The 20,043-nt window shown below is 43.8% G+C and overlaps 1 protein-coding gene across 2 annotated transcripts in view; it reads left to right on the forward strand.

Annotated features, from left to right (window-relative positions):
- Positions 1-20,043, forward strand: part of NOX4 (NADPH oxidase 4) — a 132,133-nt gene that overhangs the window by 49,510 nt on the left and 62,580 nt on the right. For both annotated transcript variants that reach the window (XM_069971994.1, XM_069971996.1), the window contains 5 exons: positions 7,200-7,272; positions 8,044-8,124; positions 15,033-15,264; positions 16,631-16,795; positions 17,785-17,847. In XM_069971994.1, the coding sequence (XP_069828095.1) occupies positions 7,200-7,272; positions 8,044-8,124; positions 15,033-15,264; positions 16,631-16,795; positions 17,785-17,847 (614 nt within the window). The remainder of the gene's footprint in view (positions 1-7,199; positions 7,273-8,043; positions 8,125-15,032; positions 15,265-16,630; positions 16,796-17,784; positions 17,848-20,043) is intronic.

The following is a 20,043-nucleotide window of genomic DNA, read 5'->3' on the forward strand; positions in this document are numbered from 1 at the left end:
ACATGTAAAATCCCCAGGGAACTTATGCATAATGGGGCTTAAAGAGGTACTCCGGCACTGATATATAAAAAAAAAATCAACCAAACATAGTTTTTACACTTACCATCTCTCCTGAGTCTGCCTCTGTTTGAATTTCCTGCTGTTTGCAGGTCCCTGAAGCTCCAGTTAGTGTCTTAATTTTTTTTTTTTTTCCCATGATGCACTTTGTCCCCTGTGATGTCCAACTGACTCTGTAAAACTGTTAGATGGCTTACAGCTTGTTCAGCCAATCAGAGCTGAGCAACCCGAGTCATCTGACAAAGAGAGGCTGGCCTAACAGGGCTTAGACCCGCCTCCCATCTTGATGATGTCATTGTCACAAAATGGCTGCCACAGAAAAGCCTGAGGTCAACAGTCATTAAGTAAGAATGAGTTTACTTCACTTCCTGGTGGGGGGTTGAGGGGGGAAAAGTTAGGGAAGGGCGGCAGATAGGTGATTGATGCATATTACGAACTTATATAACTTTGTAATGTGTTTCAATTACTGGGAAAAAGCTTTTTGCTTTAGTACCCCTTTAAGATCCTGCAGGACCTTCAGTGATGTCACAGTCATGTGATTAGTCACATGACTGTGAGGAGCCTGCACTACAGATACTGTACGTAGGGACAATTTGTGTTAAAAAAAATTGTGTGTGTATGTGTGTGTGTGTGTGTGTGTGTGTGTGTCTGTCTGTATGTATGTACCAGAGCTGTTTGTGTATGGTGATGTAGCAGAGGTATGTGCATCTTTGATATTGATACAGCACTGTGTGTGCCTGTGGGTATTTTAAGGTAGCAGAGCTGAGTCTATATGATGTAGCAGAACTGTGTGTGCAATGTGCATTCTGAAGAGCTGTGTGTGTTTTGATGTAGCAAAGCTGGGTGTGTATGATGTTGCAGAGCTGGGTGGGTATTGTGCCAGCTGCAGAGCTGTGTTTGTGCGGTATGATATACCATCTTGGGGAGTGTTAATGTGGTCCTGTCATTTCAATAAACCTTAACCCCTTCACTGCCTTAGACCACCAGGGAAATTTAATTAGCATTAAATATTTCTTTACTGTTTTCAGCTGTCTAAACCAGGGGTGCTTCTTATAGTCAGGTGCGAAAAATATACAGTAAATGCATATAACCAGGTGTCCCCGCTTAGCACCTGTTCACTATTCACTGTTCGGCACCTAATCACTTTAGAACGCTTTAGAACTCCGGCAGTATGCTGGCATACCAGCGGAGTTCTAGTGTGTCTTGTAGTTAGGTATTGCATTTTTTTTCTAATTTTTATATTATTTCGTCCCTTGAAAGGATGTGTAAAAGAAATATACAAAAATTTTTAATTAGTATTTAAACGGGTTTACAGCTCCCCACATCATAACGAAAGATGATGCCAGGAGCTCCGAAACTGTTTAAATATTTGACACGATGTATCAAAAAAGTCAAAAAGTTTGAATTTTAGCCAAATAATAATGTAAGGATTTTCCTGAAAATAATTGATTTCCTCCTGACCCCCCTAAAGGAGTCGTTTCATCTTAGACAAGCCATTTAATTTGGGAATCATGGCTCCTGGGACTTTTGTTTGATTGCCAGGGGCTGATTCAGCTGCTGTCGGAATGAGTTAGTGTCACATAACAGGTCACATGTCCCATAAGGGCACATGGAAAGGGGTTGGATAGCAGCAACACTCTATATGTAGGTACATATCCCCTGTAAACCCCTCTGTCATGGGTCGTGTACCATGAAAATTTCAAATTACGCACAGTACTTGCAGGGACTTGCTTGTAAATTGGGAAATTTATTGTAGCCACGGCTACAATACATTTTCTAATTTTACAAGCAAATCGTATAGTCGTAATAGTAATTTTGGAAGGAAGCTTCCTGATGGCACAAACTCCATATTGAGGTGTGGTTTTGTTAAAGGGGCAGAGTTTAGTATGCATGATCTATACGAGAGCACAGATTCTCAACATGATGTAAATTCTCTAAGAAATGGTGACTGGAACAGATTCTAAACACCAAGGTTTTTGTTGTTGTTGTTGTTGCTACTATGAAGATTCCTGCACAGATTCTCTACATCCAGGTTCTCTACCTGTTTGAGTGTCGTTCATCTAGCTTGCTCATCAATACTAGTGATGCGCAAATGTTATGATGTTCGGTTCAGATCCCAAACACAAATATAAAAAAATTTCATCGTGATCGGTTCGTTTTCACAGAACACTCACAACCAAATAACAAACATACAGTAGAAGCGTACAGATTATCATGAGTAAAGTGTAAATTACACAGTTGCCTACAGATTATGTACGTTTTGGTCTAGAGTTATGCACATGCATACAGATTATCAAGCGCAAAGCCTAAATTACACAGTTGCCTAGGTTCACAAGTTTCGATTATGTTCGAAAATGATCGTTATAACCATTTCGATCATTGAACAAACTGTTGGGGTCGGCGGACACGAACAATTCGCGTTATGTTCGTAATGTTCCTCCACTTCCTGACGAGAGGGACAGCCCACTCAGCCAATCACTGGCCACACTGCTGTCCCATCTCAGTCAGTCAGTGATTAGCTGAGCGAGCTGTCACTCTCGTCTTGGGAGTGACAGCCCGCGTAGCTAACTACTGGGTGCGGTGCTGTCTCGTCTCACTCTGATTGGAAGAGCATGCTGAAGGCAACATGGGACACCGGAGACCCATAGGAGGACACCGAGAAGGAATGAACAGGAGAGCACACCCTTTTTTTCCCTATGTGTATTAAATTGTGCATCTGCCATCTCGGACTGGGTTTGTTACGTATTATGCAAAAAGTTTGTAAGAGATCTCGATTCACTCATCTCTAGAGGGGACTGTTGTAGAGGTTCCCAACATATCTATATATCAACATATCATTCTACTTCCTAATGCTTCTGGAGAGAGGAGTCCTGCACAGATTCTCGTATGCAAAAGAACACTGCAGAGACACCATCACGTGTCTCGACGTCAATGAACTAGCCAGACCTTCCTCCGGGAAGGAACAACCAAGCCAAGGAATGTCTCTAATTAAGGAAACCACCCAAGCAAGGTATCTATCCACAGACAGCTGTTTCTGGGTATTTGCCCCTCATCAGTGTGGAGTAGGATTCTGGCTAGTGGGAGCAATGCCTAGTAAGTGCATGCACTTACTAGGCATTGCTCCCACTAACCAGAATCCTACTCCACACTGATGAGGGGCAACTACCTAGAAACAGCTGTCTGTGGATGGATACTTATTTAGGTTTGGCAACGTTCTCCAAACCCAAATCCTTAGCATCTGACTCCTGACATCTGTAGAAGTTACACGCTGTCTTAGGGCTGCCTGAAAAACATGGATACAGCCTTGGCTGTATTCTAGAACTCCCTAGGGCTGTATCCAACTTCTCCTGATGCTGGGAGTCAAATGCAGAGTGTTTGGGTTCGGAGAATGTTGCCTAATCCAAACAGTCCACTCAACACTATTTGCAAGCTTGTACTTGTACATAGCCGAGAATATGTGGGCGCTATATAGATATCATGAATATTATTATTGTGTTCTACTTTTATGGCTTGTAGGCCCTCATCTCTACTCTATGCATTTACCAGGCTCACACATAGACTTCTCGGTACACAAATCGACAGTAAGCAATCCAAGAAGACTCTGTTTATAGACGTTATTTTTTCGCAGCAGGAAAGTGAACAATACTGCAAAAATGATATTATTATCAGTCATGGATATAGATAAAAGTGCAGAGTTCCCTTTTAAACTCTAGCCTACCGGCGGTGTGACTGATAATAGCTGTCTAGAAATCTCCCCATGAATTCACACGTACGAAGGTTGTATGAAAATCTCCCAGCGTCTTGCAGCTGGGTAATCCAGGCCTAGTCTTGTGAAACAAATCAAATGCCAGATCTATATATATAACATTTGTATATTGAGGTCACCGGGTTCCTGCAGGGAAAATCATTGGCAGTCTGGACAGAGATGATATATAGGAACTCTTTATACATTAAATCGAGCGCCACCATCAGACGTTTGCGGGGCCCCATACAGAAAATTATCCAGGACCCTTTGAACCCACTCTCATATTACTGCTGTCATCGGGATGAATGATAGACACACAGTTACTTCCACTTAAAGGATCTCAGATTCCTTTTTGCAAACAACAGGTTGTTATTAAACCAATGGCCTGTCTGTTGAGGTGTAGTCACATGAAGCAGGTTTGATGTAGATATATCTTAATGAGGCTTATAGGAGTCCTTTTAGGTGCAACAGAAACAATGCAATTACATTTTTTTGCCAGTTACCATTTTGCTTGGTACCAATATCTAATCAGGTGCTCTAAGTGATTACAGTACAGTTACATCCAGTGACTCCAGGGGGAGTCTTATCTGGGTAAAGTCATCCACATCTCGATCCAGCCCGGACCATCATGATGGGCTCAACGACTCAATGCTGCTCAATTTGTTGGACGATCATCTTGGTCTCCTCACCTTTCCAACATCTTCCTTTTCCACTTACAGTGGCCGGAAGCCCAAAAAGCAAAGCTATGTTTCCACTACTTACCAATAAGAGCTAACAATGGCCGTTGTTAGCGCTTATCAGTGCGTAGTGGGAACATAGCCTAATAGTGTGCCCTTTAGAGTGCACAAAGTAACAGTGTTCCTTGGAGTGCCCCCCAACATAGTAAAATGGCACCCTATTTGCCCACACAAAATTCTTAGCCCAATAACATTTAAAGGAGAAGTCCAGCCAAAATAAATTTTTGATATGTTGTTACTTATGAAAAGTTATACAAATTTCTAATGTACATTAATTATGGAAAATGCACATATAGGGCTATTACCCTTAAAGGAGAAGTCCGGCCCAAATTAATTTTTGATATGTTGTTACTTATGAAAAGTTATACAAATTTCTAATGTACATTAATTATGGGAAATGCACATATAGGGCTATTTCCCTTAATTTAGTGTATCAGGAAGTGTTAGAATTCTCTCAGATATAGTGACGTCACGACGAAAGGTGTAATTCCTATGGAGTGTCCAGCAGGGGGCGCTCTCTATATAGAAGTCTATGGGACTTTATTGTTTCTATGGATTTCTATGTAATGTAATGTAATGTAGTGTAGTGTACAGTGCTTTATTGAATGAATACATCTATGGAATACTTTGGGAAGCAAGTGTCCCTGCTCCCCAAAGTATTGCATAAATGTATTCATTCAATACATTAGGATATCACAGTAAGCCCGCCGATCCGCCGCATTCCCGCCGCCCGACGCACTCCCGCCGATCCACCGCATATACACTGAACTACAGCTCCCATCATCTGCTTATAGTATGAGCAGGTGATGGGAGCTGTAGCTGGGTAATGGATATATTTTGCCTGCGATGCCACTGCTTATGCTGCCGGGCGCAGGGGGGAGCCGCTCAGTACACAGGAGCGCTCCCCCCTCCTCCTTCTTCCAGGATACCTTCCCCCCTATACCACTGCTGACTCCCCGCGTGGCCGCCGCTCTCCGCTCTCATATACCGGCTCCCGATGCATCCTGGTGTCCGCACTGATGCATCGGGAGCCGGTATATGAGAGCGGAGAGCGGCGGCCAGGCAGGGAGTCAGCAGTGGTATAGGGAGAAGGAGGAGGAAGGGGGAGCGCTCCTGTTTACTGAGCGGCTCCCCCCCTGCGCCTGGCGGCATAAGCAGTGGCATCGCAGGCAAATGATATCCATTACCCAGCTACAGCTCCCATCACCTGTTCATACTATAAGCAGATGATGGGAGCTGTAGTTCAGTGTATATGCGGTGGATCGGCGGGAGTGCGGCGGGCGGCGGGAATGCGGCGGATCAGCGGGCTTACTGTGATATCCTAATGTATTGAATGAATACAATTATGCAATACTTTGGGGAGCAGGGACACTTGCTCCCCAAAGTATTCCATAGATGTATTCATTCAATAAAGCACTGTACACTACACTACATTACATTACATTACATAGAAATCCATAGAAACAATAAAGTCCCATAGACTTCTATATAGAGAGCGCCCGCTGCTGGACACTCCATAGGAATTACACCTTTCGTCGTGACGTCACTGGATCTGAGAGAATTCTAACACTTCCTGATCTACTAAATTAAGGGAAATAGCCCTATATGTGCATTTCCCATAATTAATGTACATTAGAAATTTGTACAACTTTTCATAAGTAACAACATATCGAAAATTAATTTTGGCCGGACTTCTCCTTTAAAAAAAAGAAAAAAAAAGAAGAACTCTCCTCTCCCATGCCTCCACGCCAGACACAGCCGGGTTCAGCTCGTATCTACAGTGACATGCCACCTGAGCCTGTGCTGGGATGCGTCGTCCTCGGCAGTCCCTACCTCCAGTTAACAGCAGACCCAAAGCAGTTTATGGCTCACAAGAGTAAATGGCAGGGTATTGAGCCAGTAGTTGTCTACTCCGTCATAGCTTTCATTGGGATGTGCTTCATGAAGATGAAGATCTTGTAGAAAGTATCATCTCTAGGGGCAGTCAAAGGGATGAGACGAGGTAGGCCCTCTCCAGCCTATAGGCACAAAGCTGAGGATGAGACAGACCTCCCAGGACAGCAGGACAGAGGTCTCCATCTAGAACCTCTAAATCACAAACAGAACTAATGCTTACTTTTGGTGACAACCACCCTCTGGCAGTCTTTGGCCATACTTGAGCTTGCCCCGGTCTACAATCCAGAATATTTAATATGTTTCTCCATATTATACACTTTCCATACCCACCTTAACCTCTAACTGTTATAATCCCCCCCAACTGCCGCTCTCGAGTCCCCCCAACAGTTGAATTGATCACTAAAGTGGCTATCATGTGACCTAGGTTCCCCAAAGCCCAGTCCACGATAGGGACCATGTCAGGTATACCAATTCACTGCATCTGATCGCAACCCCAACCTACACATTCCCAGTGCTTCGCATCATGCATCATAAGATTATACATGACATTGTTATGGAGTGAGAAGAAGCTGTTGGTGGGATGGAGAACGTGTCAGTCGTGAGCTCTAGATGAGATGAGACCACATTTAAAGGGCTAGTATAGCATACTTTGGGAGCTGTTATGTAGCTGTTTTGGAATCTTACCCTATATATGGATATGGATATGGCCACCTACTGAATTATTAGATTTTAGAATATGTATTGATGATATGCTTCTCTTCTAGTTCCAGGGGTGACCGGAGTATTGATGGTGCTCATTTTGTTTCTCATGTCCACAGCGTCAACTGCATCCATAAGGTAACTTATCCATCTCCATACAGAACACTACATATTTTAGTATGTACTATGTATATACTGAAGTTTTTACGTAAAATAAAAGTAAAACATTTTTGGCAGAATATGAATTTCAATAGAAAACTGCATTGTCTTCACGGCACCTTATATTTAAAGGGATATTCCACTCAAACATAACTTTTGATATGTTGCTGCCCATGGTGAGATTAACAATTCATTCCATATTCGTTATTATCTATTCAGTCTCTTTCCCCCAGTTCTGAGCTTCTGCTTTCTGCTGAAGACACAAAAAACTGTATGTAAGATTTTCTCTCCATCTCCCTACCCAGACAGCTGATGTAAGCAAGTCCCCGGCTTTATCTGCAACATTTTAGCTTCATTGTAATGATGGGAGAGTTAATCTAAGGTCATGTTGCTGATGAACTCACTGTGATTAATCTCCAGGTGTTACAAAGTTGGTTGCACATAGGGACTTGTTGGCATCAGCTGTCTCAGAAGGGAGGGGGGAGAAGTTGGCTGAGAGTAGAGATGGACTGAACAGCTCAGACACAGGTTTTTTGTGTCTTCAGCAGAAAGCTGCAGCTCAAAACTGGGGGAAGGAGACTGAATAGATAATAACAAGTATGGAAAGAATTGCTAGTCTCACCATGGGGAGCAACGTATGAAAAGTTATGTTTGAGTAGAATACCCCTTTAAGCTTCTTAATAATCTAATATACAACAACTGTTCACTTCCTATAAATTATTAAAAACTAAATTATTATTTTCTTCGCAGGGCCTGTAATTTTGATATCTTCCTGCACACACATAACCTGTTCTTTCTGTTCTATGTGCTCCTACTGGTCCACGCTGCAGGGTAAGTGTCACAAATGTTTCAACAAAGAACATTAAAAAAAAAAAAGTCACACAAAAAATTCCATCCAAATGGGACAGCTTTGGAGAACAGTCTGGATAATGAATCCTTCTGTCCATGGCCGGGTCCCAAGGCCGTGCCATTCTGCTAATATCTTCAGCAATGTTGTTGTGTCATGGTATCCAATATGGCAGAGATCAGCTCTGGTCCAGGAACTGGAAGGTCACATGGGCCGACAGCTGATATGGGCAAATTATGAAGCGTCTGTCATTGAAAATAACTTTTGACATGTGATGAGGCAAGTTTAAGCTTATTGATCACAACAGGACGCTGTTATCAGGTGAAATAGCAAGGGAGAGAGCAGCACAATTCATTTCCCTGCTGTTTGTCCATAATGGCTAATTCCAACAATGAAACTACTGAATTAGCGAGTGGCCTAGGAGTGGACGTTGTATTTTCTGATCCCATCAGGGCTCAGTATTAGACCCACTGCAATCAATAACTTTTGACATGGCTGATGACTCTTTAAGATTAGTCATTAGTTATAGCTGGGTGAAGTACAAGTTTTGCAGGAGATGGGCTCCATTATAAGTCTATGGTTTCTGTCTCCTGAAATGAGTTAGATTGGATAAGCAGCCAATTGTTAAAGCGACTCTGTACCCACAATATTCCCCCTGCAAACCACTTGTACGGTCAGATAGCTGCTTTTGATACTAGATCTGTCCTGAGGTCTGATGCAGTTATTGTCCTAAAAAAACAACTTTTAAACTTGCAGCTCTGTGTCAAATTGGGGTGGCCTAGAGTGTCAGTGCCCTAGGCCTGCAATGCTGCTCCGTCCTTGTTCCCCACCCTCTTCATCATTAGGTACACCCCCAGGCAGGATTACTCCTAATCATCACTTGTCTGAACACTGCACATGTGCTGGATCGGTAAGGCCCATGTGCAGTGTTCAGACAACTGATGGGACGTAGAGCCGGTGCAAGGTTTGGGCACAGACACTATAGGCCATGCCAATTTGACACAGGGCTGCAAGTTTAAAAGTTGTTTTTTTCACCTGCCGAACAGACCCCAGGACAGATCTTGGATTAAAAGCAACTATCCGACAGTACAAGCAGTTTTGGGGGGGAGGGGGGGGGGGCAGATTGTGGGTACAGAATCACTTTAACCAAAGGGCACAACAGTGCTTGACCTGTCTATCTGCCTGATCCAACTCATTGCAGGAGATGAGCTCCATTGTAACCATCCACTGCTGACAACTAATCTGATGATGGACCATTGGTGCCCTTTGACTTACATTGGGATCAGCTGTATCCCCCTTTGTTGTATTCTTCCACTCCAACCAATATGGCAACATCTGCTGCAGGAGCTCCAAGCATAGACATCAACAGAGCCTAAACCAATGGTTCCCAATGTTTTTGCCATTGGACAAAAAACAAAAAAAAATCCGGAAAAAAATAATTTATAGTCACTGATTGTAAAAGCAATTTCCTTAAAATACATATCTTTTAACTAAATAAAAAATTTACATTTTTGACCTCATATTAAAAATGACAAAGTGAACTGTCTCCTTCGCTATGTAGGATATATGTGCAATATATAGATTGGATTTCCACACAATCAATCATTCATATGAGAGAAAGAAGTGGTTTACAGCAAAGGATTAAGGCATCTATTGGATGTTTCCAGAGGGGACATCTGTTCGGCTATTGTGAATGAATTTACAATCTTGCGTGCGCCGTAGCTTTAAGGGATAATCATTAATAATTGATGACTTAAAGACGTACCGAGACACAAAGTCATTTATTAAACATGGAGATAAATTAACAAATGGTGGTTTCACACTTAATCTTCTAAGGGACGGCAGTCTGGTGGCTCATCTCTGCTCATCGGATTCCTCACGTGCCGATGGAACGTTACAATAACAGTGTAGCCCGGTAATCCTCAACACAAACATCCATCAAGAGCTGAGCTTTATGGTGATGGAGTACTAGAGCTTTTTCATCACAGAGCTTTTCCGTGGCATTTGCTTGATGACATATAACAAGATAAAAACTATTTTTCCTTTTTTTCCCGTTTCTCTTACTTGTATTACTGTAATGTCTTATGTCCTTGACATTTTATTTTTTATTCTCTTTTATAGCATTGTTATATATTTCCTTGGATGATATGTGTTGGACACATTAGGGGCTTGTATTCGCATCACCTGGTTGGTTTTGGGAGTCTAGGGGGGACATTTATGAAAAGTAGGTAGGCAGGGGTATACGCCAGGGAGAAGGCGCAGATTCGCCACTTCTCCCTGGCGTACGCTTGGGGGGAGGGGAGCCTCATTTATCATGATTTACGCCTGATCGCACGCGTAAATCATGATCCAAATCTACACCTGCGTGAAGCCTGCTGGTTCGGGCCCCCTGGTCGACCGGATTCACTAAGAGACGTGCGCCTTTTAGTGAATTCAGCTGGGGCCAAAGTTAAGACCAGCATACGAGTAAGCCGGTCTTCATAAACCCCCCCCCCCCTAAATGTTCCAATTTAGGCTATAGAAATACTGCCATGAACTGCTACCCTGTTTCTCCAAAAATAGGCCCTACCCCCAAAACAAGCCCTGGCTTGATTTTGCAACTTTTTTTTTTTTTTTTTTAGGTAGACTTGAAATATAAGCCCTACACCAAAAATGAGCCATAGTTACAGTCAGCGTCTCCAGCATTAGGTTATATCACTGACATCCCAGAGACAGCGAACAGGCGTACCATAGCTCCCTCGCGTCCTGGACCGGTGTCCTGCTCAGCCGCTTTCGAGTCCCTCTCTAGGGTCTTACCTTCTATCTCCCGGTATACTGATACTGTACATTTTTACCCCCAGACAACATGAGTTTGAAAAGAAAAAAACTACTCCATGGAGTACAACACAGGGATTGTTGTTCATGGGGAAAAAATTAAGACCTACCCCAGAAATAAGCCCTAGCGCTTCTTTTGGAAAAAATAAATAATATGAGACACTGTCTTATTTTTGGAGAAGCAGTTTGTTGTTCATCTCTCCCCTGCTGACACAATGCTATTTGATCGTATAGAATGTTTTCTGCTCTTGTGGTGCCTTTACACCATAGAGAGATTTATCTGGCAGATTTTTGAAGCCCAAACCAGGAATAAAGGAGAAATTTCCTTTATGACCTGTTCTTTGTTTATAGTCTGTCTCTGGCTTTGGCTTCAAAAATCTGTCAGATAAATCTCTTTGTGTTAATGCACCATAAGTCTATCACATTCTGGTACCCATCAAAGCAACAGTTAATTCTGCAGTACCTAGCTTTGTTCTCCTGGTTTTGTAAAGCAGTTTCTAATGGTTACGGGCATCTGCTATGAATACTTTGTTTTTGCTTCCGATCTTGGTCCGTGTCAGCACAGTACACCCTCTGTCCTAGTTCCATCCAGTGCCCTGTGCCCTCCTTTAAAGGAGAAGTCCAGCAAAAATTTTTATTAAAGTATTGTATTGCCCCCCAAAAGTTATACAAATCACCAATAAACACTTATTGCGGGAAATGCTTATAAAGGGCTTTTTCCCCTGCACTTACTACTGCATCAAGGCTTCACTTCATGGATAACATGGTGATGTCATATCCTGGATAGCACGGTGATGTCACTTCCTGGATAAAATGGTGATGTCACTTCCTGGATAACATGATAATGTCACTTCCTGAATAAAATGGTGATGTCACTTCCTGAATAAAATGGTGATGTCACAAGCCGACTCGCAGAGTTGTGCGGGCTGTGGCTGCTGGAGAGGATGATGGCAGGGGGACATTGAGGGACACAGGGCACTGGAGGGACACTGAGCATCCCTCTGCCATCATCCTCTCCAGCAGCCACAGCCCGCACAGCTCTGGGAGTCAGGAAGTGACATCACCATGTTATCCAGGAAGTGACATCACCATGTTATCCAGGAAGTGACATCACCATGTTATCCAGGAAGTGACATCACCATGTTATCCAGGAAGTGAAGCCCTGATGCAGTAGTTAGTGCAGGGAAAAAAAAACACTTTATGTGCATTTCCCTTAAGAAGTGTATATTGGTGATTTGTATAACTTTTGGGGAGCAATACAAGACTTCCGCCAGACTTCTCCTTTAAGTCTGTTCTAAGTTTGTTCCAAGTTGTCTGTTCTTCGTCTGGACTCTCCTTCGGCCTAGCTTATCAAAGTAAAACATCTGGTACTTGTTTTACAGTCCAATATCTATTCCCGCCAGCTTTGTGTCCCCTATTCCGACCTTCCTCTGGTACTTGTTGTTTTATAGTCCTATAGCCACAGCCGCCAGTCCTGTCTCCACACTTCCACTCATTTCTGGTACTTGTTTTACTATCCTGGGTCCTTCATTCAGTCCCGCTGGTTTGACCACATTCCGCCTACTGTTCCATTGTCTGTGTTCCTGGTTCACGCTACATTGTCTGTGTTCCTGCTCCTGTGCTCTGGTCTATTGTCCTGGCCTGTCTTGTCATCTCTGCTGCCAACCTGTCTTTATTCTTAGGGCTGTGACCTGGGGTCCCAGGCCAAAGATAAGACTGAGACCCGCATCATGATGGTGGGGCTTCCAACCAAAGACGGATAGCCCTGGTAATTGCTTCCACTTTGTGCCCTTTCTATTACATTTGGAGTTCTGCAAATCCACTCACCACTAGAGATGAGCGCAACTTGAGCATGATCGAGTCCGTTCATTTTGCATTTGAGTACAAGCGGCTAAAGAAGTTGGATGCAGCCCTAGAGAGTCCGGGAAACATTGATACAGCCTATGGCCTTTGGCTGCATTCATGTTTTTTAGAACTCCCTAAGGCATCATCCAACTTCTTCAGCCACTGGTATTCAAATGCCAAATGACTGGACTTGAGCATGCTCCAGTTCCGCTCATCTCTAATCACCACCCAGTAGCTAAGGAAGGTTATCAACCATGGCTGAGCCGCTGCATTCATGGTATGTTTCTATGGTATGTATGTATGTATGTATGTATGTACGTGCCATAGAATGGTCATAGGTACATATAAAGCCAGTCTGTGCAAATCAATATCCAGGGGGAGGCTGTGGTTAATGGTGGCTGGAAGGCTTAAAGGGTTTGTCCGATTTAATCCTACTTGTCACCTATCCAATCAATGCTTAAAGGAGTTTTCTGGGATCATTTGTCAACAGCACATAAGACTAGGGGCAGGTGTAGCAATATCAGAAAGGAAAGTCTATTACATTTATAGATTTGTAATCCCTGGAAACCCCCTGCAAGAAGGGTGCATCTTAGGTCACATCTCTATTAACCTCTTAAGGACGCATGACGTACCCATCCGTCATGCATCCGCAAGAGGTGTTCAGAGCTGGGTCGCGTGGCGACCCCGCTCTGAACCGCCGCGATCCCGGGTGCCGCGTGTAAACTGGGACCGCGGCTATTGGCTGGCACGGTCCGATCACCGTGCCCGCTAATCAGGTAATCAGATGCAGCTGTCTAAGTTGACAGCTGCATCCGATTACCTTCTGCAGCTCTTCCCTGGTGTCTAGTGGCGGAGATCGCCCCCCCCCCCGGGACGTTGTCCCGGAGGAGCGATCTCCGTGTGTGGTGCCGGCCAGGGTCTCCGCCAAGATGGCGCTGATTCCAGCTCGGCACTCGTTTGTTTTCCGCTGTAGCAGCCGAAAGCAAACGAGTGCCGATCTCAATGATCTTTGCTGTATAAGTATACAGCAAAGATCTCGATGAGAGATCAAAGTGTATACACAAGAAGTCCCCCAGGGGGAATAACCCTAACCCCAGGGGGAATAACCCTAACCCCAGGGGGCTTCTAGTATAAGTGTAAAAAAAAAAAAAAAAAAAGTGTTCTTATAAGTAAAAAGCCCCCTCCCCTAATAAAAGTCTGAATCACCCCCCTTTTTCCCATGTTTTAAATAAAAGTAAATAAACAAACATGTTTGCTATCGCTGTGTGCATAATCGCCCGAACTATTAATTAATCACATTACTGATCTCGCACGGTAAATGGCGTAAGCGCAAAAAAATCCCAAAGTGCAAAATTGCGCATTTTTGGTCGCATCAAACCCAGAAAAAAATTAAATAAAAAGTGATCAAAAAGTCGTATATGCGTATCGATAGAAAGTAAACATCATGGCGCAAAAAATGACACCTGAGACAGCCCCATAGACCAAAGGATAAAAGCGCTATAAGCCTGGGAATGGAGCGTTTTTGTTTGAATTTTTTATAGCCCATCAGATAAAAGAAAAGTTATACATGTTATATATAGTTGTAATCGTAATGACTTGAGGAACATATATAACAAGTTTTACCCCAGGGCGAATGGTGTAAAAACAAAATACCCCTAAAATAAAAGAAATGAGTTTTTTTGTTCAATTGCACCACACATTGAATTTTTCCTGGTTTCGCAGTGTACTTAATGCAAAAATTTAGCCTGTGATTACAAAGTACAATTAGTGACGCAAAAAATAAGGGCTCATGTGGGTTTCTAGGTGGAAAAATGCAAGTGCTATGGCCTTTTAAACACAAGGAGGAAAAAACAAAAAGGAAAATTGGCTCCGTTTTTAAGAGGTTAAAGGCGGGACCAAAATGTTGTCTGGTGCTTTGTGTGTGAATGGAGTCAAAAAAAACTAAATTTATTCTAAAACAGTAAAACAAAGTATTCAAACTGTGAAATGTTTGTTTGCTAAGAGAGTATAAAGAATTACCGTACCATGTCGGAAAGAATTTTTTTTTTTTTTTAAATTAGACGATGAACAGCAACTCGGCGAGTACACTGTGAACTTTTCTAAGACGTTTAAATCCCTAAACACTTGTTCTTTAATCACCCGAGTAACCAGCAATCCAAGACCTCTTGAAGTGGCGTTAATGAGCTCTTAGCATACTGATTCCAGCCCTCATCCATCTTTATTTCTCTTCTAGAGGTGTGCTAAAATATCAGACTAATTTAGAAGAACATCCTCCTGGCTGCCTCCGGCTAAACAGGACCGTGAAGTATTATGCTCCACTTACCCAGCTTAATGGAGAGGGATATCTGCTGAATACTGAAAAACTGGCCCCAAGTCCCTTTAATACACACGGAGAACTTTTAATTAATGGTAGCACGCTTAGGATATGTACCGAGGACCCTGCATTTCATCCCCATTTTCCGGAGGTAAGTGAGTAGGTAATACAGAACTTAAAGGGATTATCTAAGCTTAGAAAACATGGCCAAGTATAGTCTTGTCTAGTCTAGTCAGAGACGAAACTGTACCCAGAAAGAAGAGGGGAGCCGAGGGTCGTGGGGGAGGCCTGACAATCAAGGGCACATACAAATGTTTTCTTTGAATAGTGTCCATTGTGATTGTACAATAAAGTTGCCATGTACTACTGTCTGAATAATTCTGCACAATTCTAATAATCATCATTTCTGGCTTCATATTTCTGAAGTATTTGAGATTAATTTAAATTTCCATTCTAGAGGTCACAAAGTTAATTTGGGAGCATAAGAGTCACGGCTGACAATCAGATAGCCGAAATAAGGTCCCTTAGAAAACTTTCCTGCGACTCATTCCAATAGTTCAGATGTTGTTTCATGGTTTTATTACAGATGGGAACAGATTAGTCTTGAAATGTTTTGGTTTTATCAGAATAGAAAAACGTTATAATTGAGGAAGTGAGAGAAGTGACCAGGAGGGGAGAGAGTCTGGGATGGACCAAATGTTGGCTGGTTATAGTTTCGAGGGTTTATATTCAAATATTGTATTGCCCCCAAAAGTTATACAAATCCCCAATATACACTTATTACGGGAAATGCTTATAGTGCCTTTTCCCTGCACTTACTACTGCATCAAGGCTTCACTTCCTGGATAACATTATAACATGGTGATGTCACTTCCTGGATAACATGGTGATGTCACTTCCTGGATAACATGGTGATGTCACTTCCTGGATAACATGGTAATGCCACTTCCTGGATAACATGGTGATGTCCTGACCTGACTCTCAGAGCTGTGCGGGCTGTGGCTGCTAGAGAGGATAATGGCAGAGGTCAGTGTCCCTCCAGTGCCCTGTGTCTCTCAGTGTCCCCCTGCCATCATCCTCTCCAGCAGCCACAGCCCGCACAGCTCTGGGAGTCGGGTCATGACATCACCATGTTATCCAGGGAGTGACATCACCATGTTTTCCAGGAAGTGACATCACCATGTTATCCAGGAAGTGACATCACCATGTTATCCAGGAAGTGACATCACCATGTTATCCAGGAAGTGAAGCCTTGATGCAGTAGTAAGTGCAGGGAAAAAAGCACTTTATAAGCATTTCCCATAATAAGTGCATATTGGTGATTTGTATAACATTTGGGGGGGCAAAACAATACTTTATTAAAAATTTTCACCGGACTTCCCCTTTAAGGTTCTTATACGCCTTCCACAACTGTTGGCCATTGATAGTTATAGTATAAAGTGTATACGGGAGAAGAGAACTCCCGCTGTGCTATCCTCTTGACTGCCTTATGTTTCAGCTCATCTTTCTCTCTTAAGACATGGCTGTGGATTTCAGCACCTTTATGCCTGTACTGCGCAGAACGGTTGTATCGATACTTCCGGAGCACTAAGCCGGTGACCATCACCTCCGTTATCCATCATCCTTGTAACGTCATTGAAATCAGAATGATCAAAGAGCACTTCAAAGCAAGGCCTGGCCAGGTGAGTGATATAGAAACCTCACTTTTCTTCCATGTAATAAAGGTTTAGCAACCTTCTGTCAGAAACAGCGCCACTCTTGTCCTCATTTAGGGTGTGGTATCGCAGCTCAGTTCCATTAAAGGGGTATTCAACTCAAACATAACTTTTCATATGTTACTGCCCATGGTGACAATTCCTTCCATACTTGTTATTATCTATTCAGTTTCCTTCCCTTAATTCTGAGCTGCTGCTTTCTGCTGAAGACACAAAAATCTGTGTGTGAGCTTTTCTCTCTGTCTCCCCCCTCCCTTCTGAGACAGCTGATTTAAAGAAGTCCCTGGCATGCTTTATCTGCAACATTGTAGCTTCTTTGTAATGCTAGGAGCAGGGATGGTCCGAACCTGCCGAGGTTCGGGTTCGTACGAACCCGAACTCTCGGCAATGATTCCCTCTGTCTTCCACCTCCGTGGAGAGGGTGGATACAGCTGGAGAACCGCCTGGAAAAATGGGATACAGCCATAGCCATAGGCTGTATCCCAGTTTTCCAGGCGGTCCTCCAGCTGTATCCACCCTCTCCACGGAGGTGGAAGACAGAGGGAATCATTGCCGAGAGTTCAGGTTCGTACAAATCTCGGCAGGTTCAGACCATCCCTAGCTAGGAGGGTTAATCACAGTGAGTTTATCAAAAACTTGACCTAAGAATGACCCTCCCAGCATTGCAAAGAAGCTACAATGTTGCAAATAAAGCCTTCCAGGGACTTGTTTGCATCAGCCGTCTCAGAAGGGAGGAGAGGGAAACAGAGAGAACTGTAATACCACATATATCCTGAGGACAGGGGTGGCACTATAATCCTGATTAGCTCCAATATATATTAAATTATCCTAAATGTGACATGAAAATGATCAATCTTTCTATCTCTTGCCTCGAAGATCAGAGGTTGTTGATTTAGTGTGACATACGTGATGCATATCTCTAGCCCTGTAAACCTGGATACTTTTGTCTTTTCTAGTACATCATTCTACAGTGTCCAAGAGTGTCTGCACTGGAAAACCATCCGTTCACTTTGACAATGGTGAGTCTTTATTTCTTGTTATTGAGTAGTGTCGAGCAAACTTACCGAACTCGCAACATTCTCCAACACTGAACACTTGGCATTTGGTTGGAGAATGGATGGCGCCCTAGGAAGTCCTGGAAAACATGGATACAGTCTATGGCCAATGGCTCTACCTATGTTTTCTTGGCAGCCTTATGGCAGCATCCAATGTCTCCAGCCTCCGGGAGTCCGCGAACATTAAAGTTCAAAGAACATTGTTGAACCTCAACAGTTGGGCAAGGTCACTCAACACTAGTTTTTAGAGATTCGATACTTGGATGTTTGTAGAACTGGTGTAGTTTCCTTTAGAATTTACGTCTTCATTTTTACTGTGTAAGGTTTACCATGACCTTTGTGCTAGACCATGCTCCTCCATTAGGGATGAGCGAACTTTTGAAAAGTTTGGTTCGGTTCGATCCGGCGAACTTTCGTGAAGTTCGGTTTCATACGAACCAAACCTAAAACGAACCTTGCTATTATGGCTGAATAATTTCAGCTACAATAGTCGGAGTCTGATAGGGTATAGTTTCATTTAGTTGCAGTTGCTATTACAATGAAAAAAGTGGAAAAAATCAAAGTGCAAAAATAGTGAAAAAAAATTAGTCAAGGTGTAAGTGATTACACGGGACATAGGACACAAAGTTCCTTGGACCCAGTAGGGTGGAAATCAGACATTTAAAGAGGACCTGTCACCCCCGGTGACGTGGTGACAGGCTCCTGACCCCCCGTTAGAGCCCCCTATACTCACGTGATCCCGGCGGGTCCCGCTTCTGGAGATGGTCGGGTCACGGAGATATCGGCGCCCGAAGCCCGGCGCGCGCGCTCCTTAGATGAGTCCAACACTCATAGAGAATGACAGGAGAGTCCAGCGCTCCGTCATTCTCTATGAGCTTTGGACTTATCTGAGGAGCGCGTGCGCCGGGCTGCAGCGGCTGAGATCTCCGTGACCCGACCATCTCCAGAAGCGGGACCCGGCGGGATCACGTGAGTATAGGGGGCTCTAACGGGGGGTCGGGAGCCTGTCACCCCGGCACAAGGGGGGGGGGGGTGACAGGTTCCCTTTAACAGTGGAACCAGCAGCAGTAATAGTACTGTATTGGACCCAGTGTGGTTCAGAACAGACAATTGACGGAGGAGGAGGAGAAGGAGGCAGTAGCACTTGATTGCACCCAGCCCAGTATGGTTGAAAAGAGACTATTGGAAGAGGCGGCACCACTTGATTGCACCCAGTCCAGTATGGTTGAGAAAAGACTATTTGAGGAGGAGGAGGGGGCAGTACCTGATTGCACTCAGGCCAGTATGGTGGAAACAGACAATTGGCGGAGGAGGAGGATGTTCAGCCTTGGAGTGGTGGTCTGGGAATCCTCGCTGATGATGTTGTTCAGCACACTTTCCAGTACACGGATGAGTGGGATGATGTCGTTGATCTCCTAGTCATGCCTGCTCACAAACAGAGTTGCGTCCTCAAAAGAGATCAACAATTGGCAGGACATGTTAGCAGAAACCTGTGCACTATGAGGTTTATCACATGTGCCATACAATGTTCCTCCAATTGTCGGCTACAACTCTTCCCACCGTTAGTTGACATGGGGTCAGCCATTCATATATCTCCTACCTGATGGTCCGGAGGAGCTCCTGCCTACTGTGGCTCCGTTCACCAAGGCTCACAAACTGGAGGACAGCCTGAGAGCGCCGGGCCTGACATCGTTGGTAAGACATTGGGGCAGGTTGGACTGCAGTCAAAGCGGCGGATGGTTGCAAGCTGGTGAAGGCAGAACCTTTGCAGAACTGGCCCCCTAAAGCACCGAGGAGGTGACAGTGGCAAGAATGGGCTTCTGGTGGTCTTTCTGGTGGTCTTCTGGGGGAATGTTGACCCAATGGGCAGTAACAGACATGTACTGCCCTTGCCCATAATTAAAGGACCACACATCAGCACTGGGGTGCACGGTCTTGGACCAACATTTTTCTACACATTTTTGATTAGGCAGCACTCAGGTATATCTGAGACTTACTTAATGTCTCACCCTAACAGGGGTGACGGCACACATCTTGATATTCACAGAAAACCAGGATACAAGGGATTATAGGAGTAATAATCCCTTGTATCCTGGTCTATTCTGAGATTTTATTTGTTATTGTTATTTTAACCAGATTAGTTACGAACTTTTTGCAAAG

Source organism: Dendropsophus ebraccatus, chromosome 5 (genome assembly GCF_027789765.1).
Source record: "Dendropsophus ebraccatus isolate aDenEbr1 chromosome 5, aDenEbr1.pat, whole genome shotgun sequence".
Classification (NCBI taxonomy): Eukaryota; Metazoa; Chordata; class Amphibia; order Anura; family Hylidae; genus Dendropsophus; species Dendropsophus ebraccatus.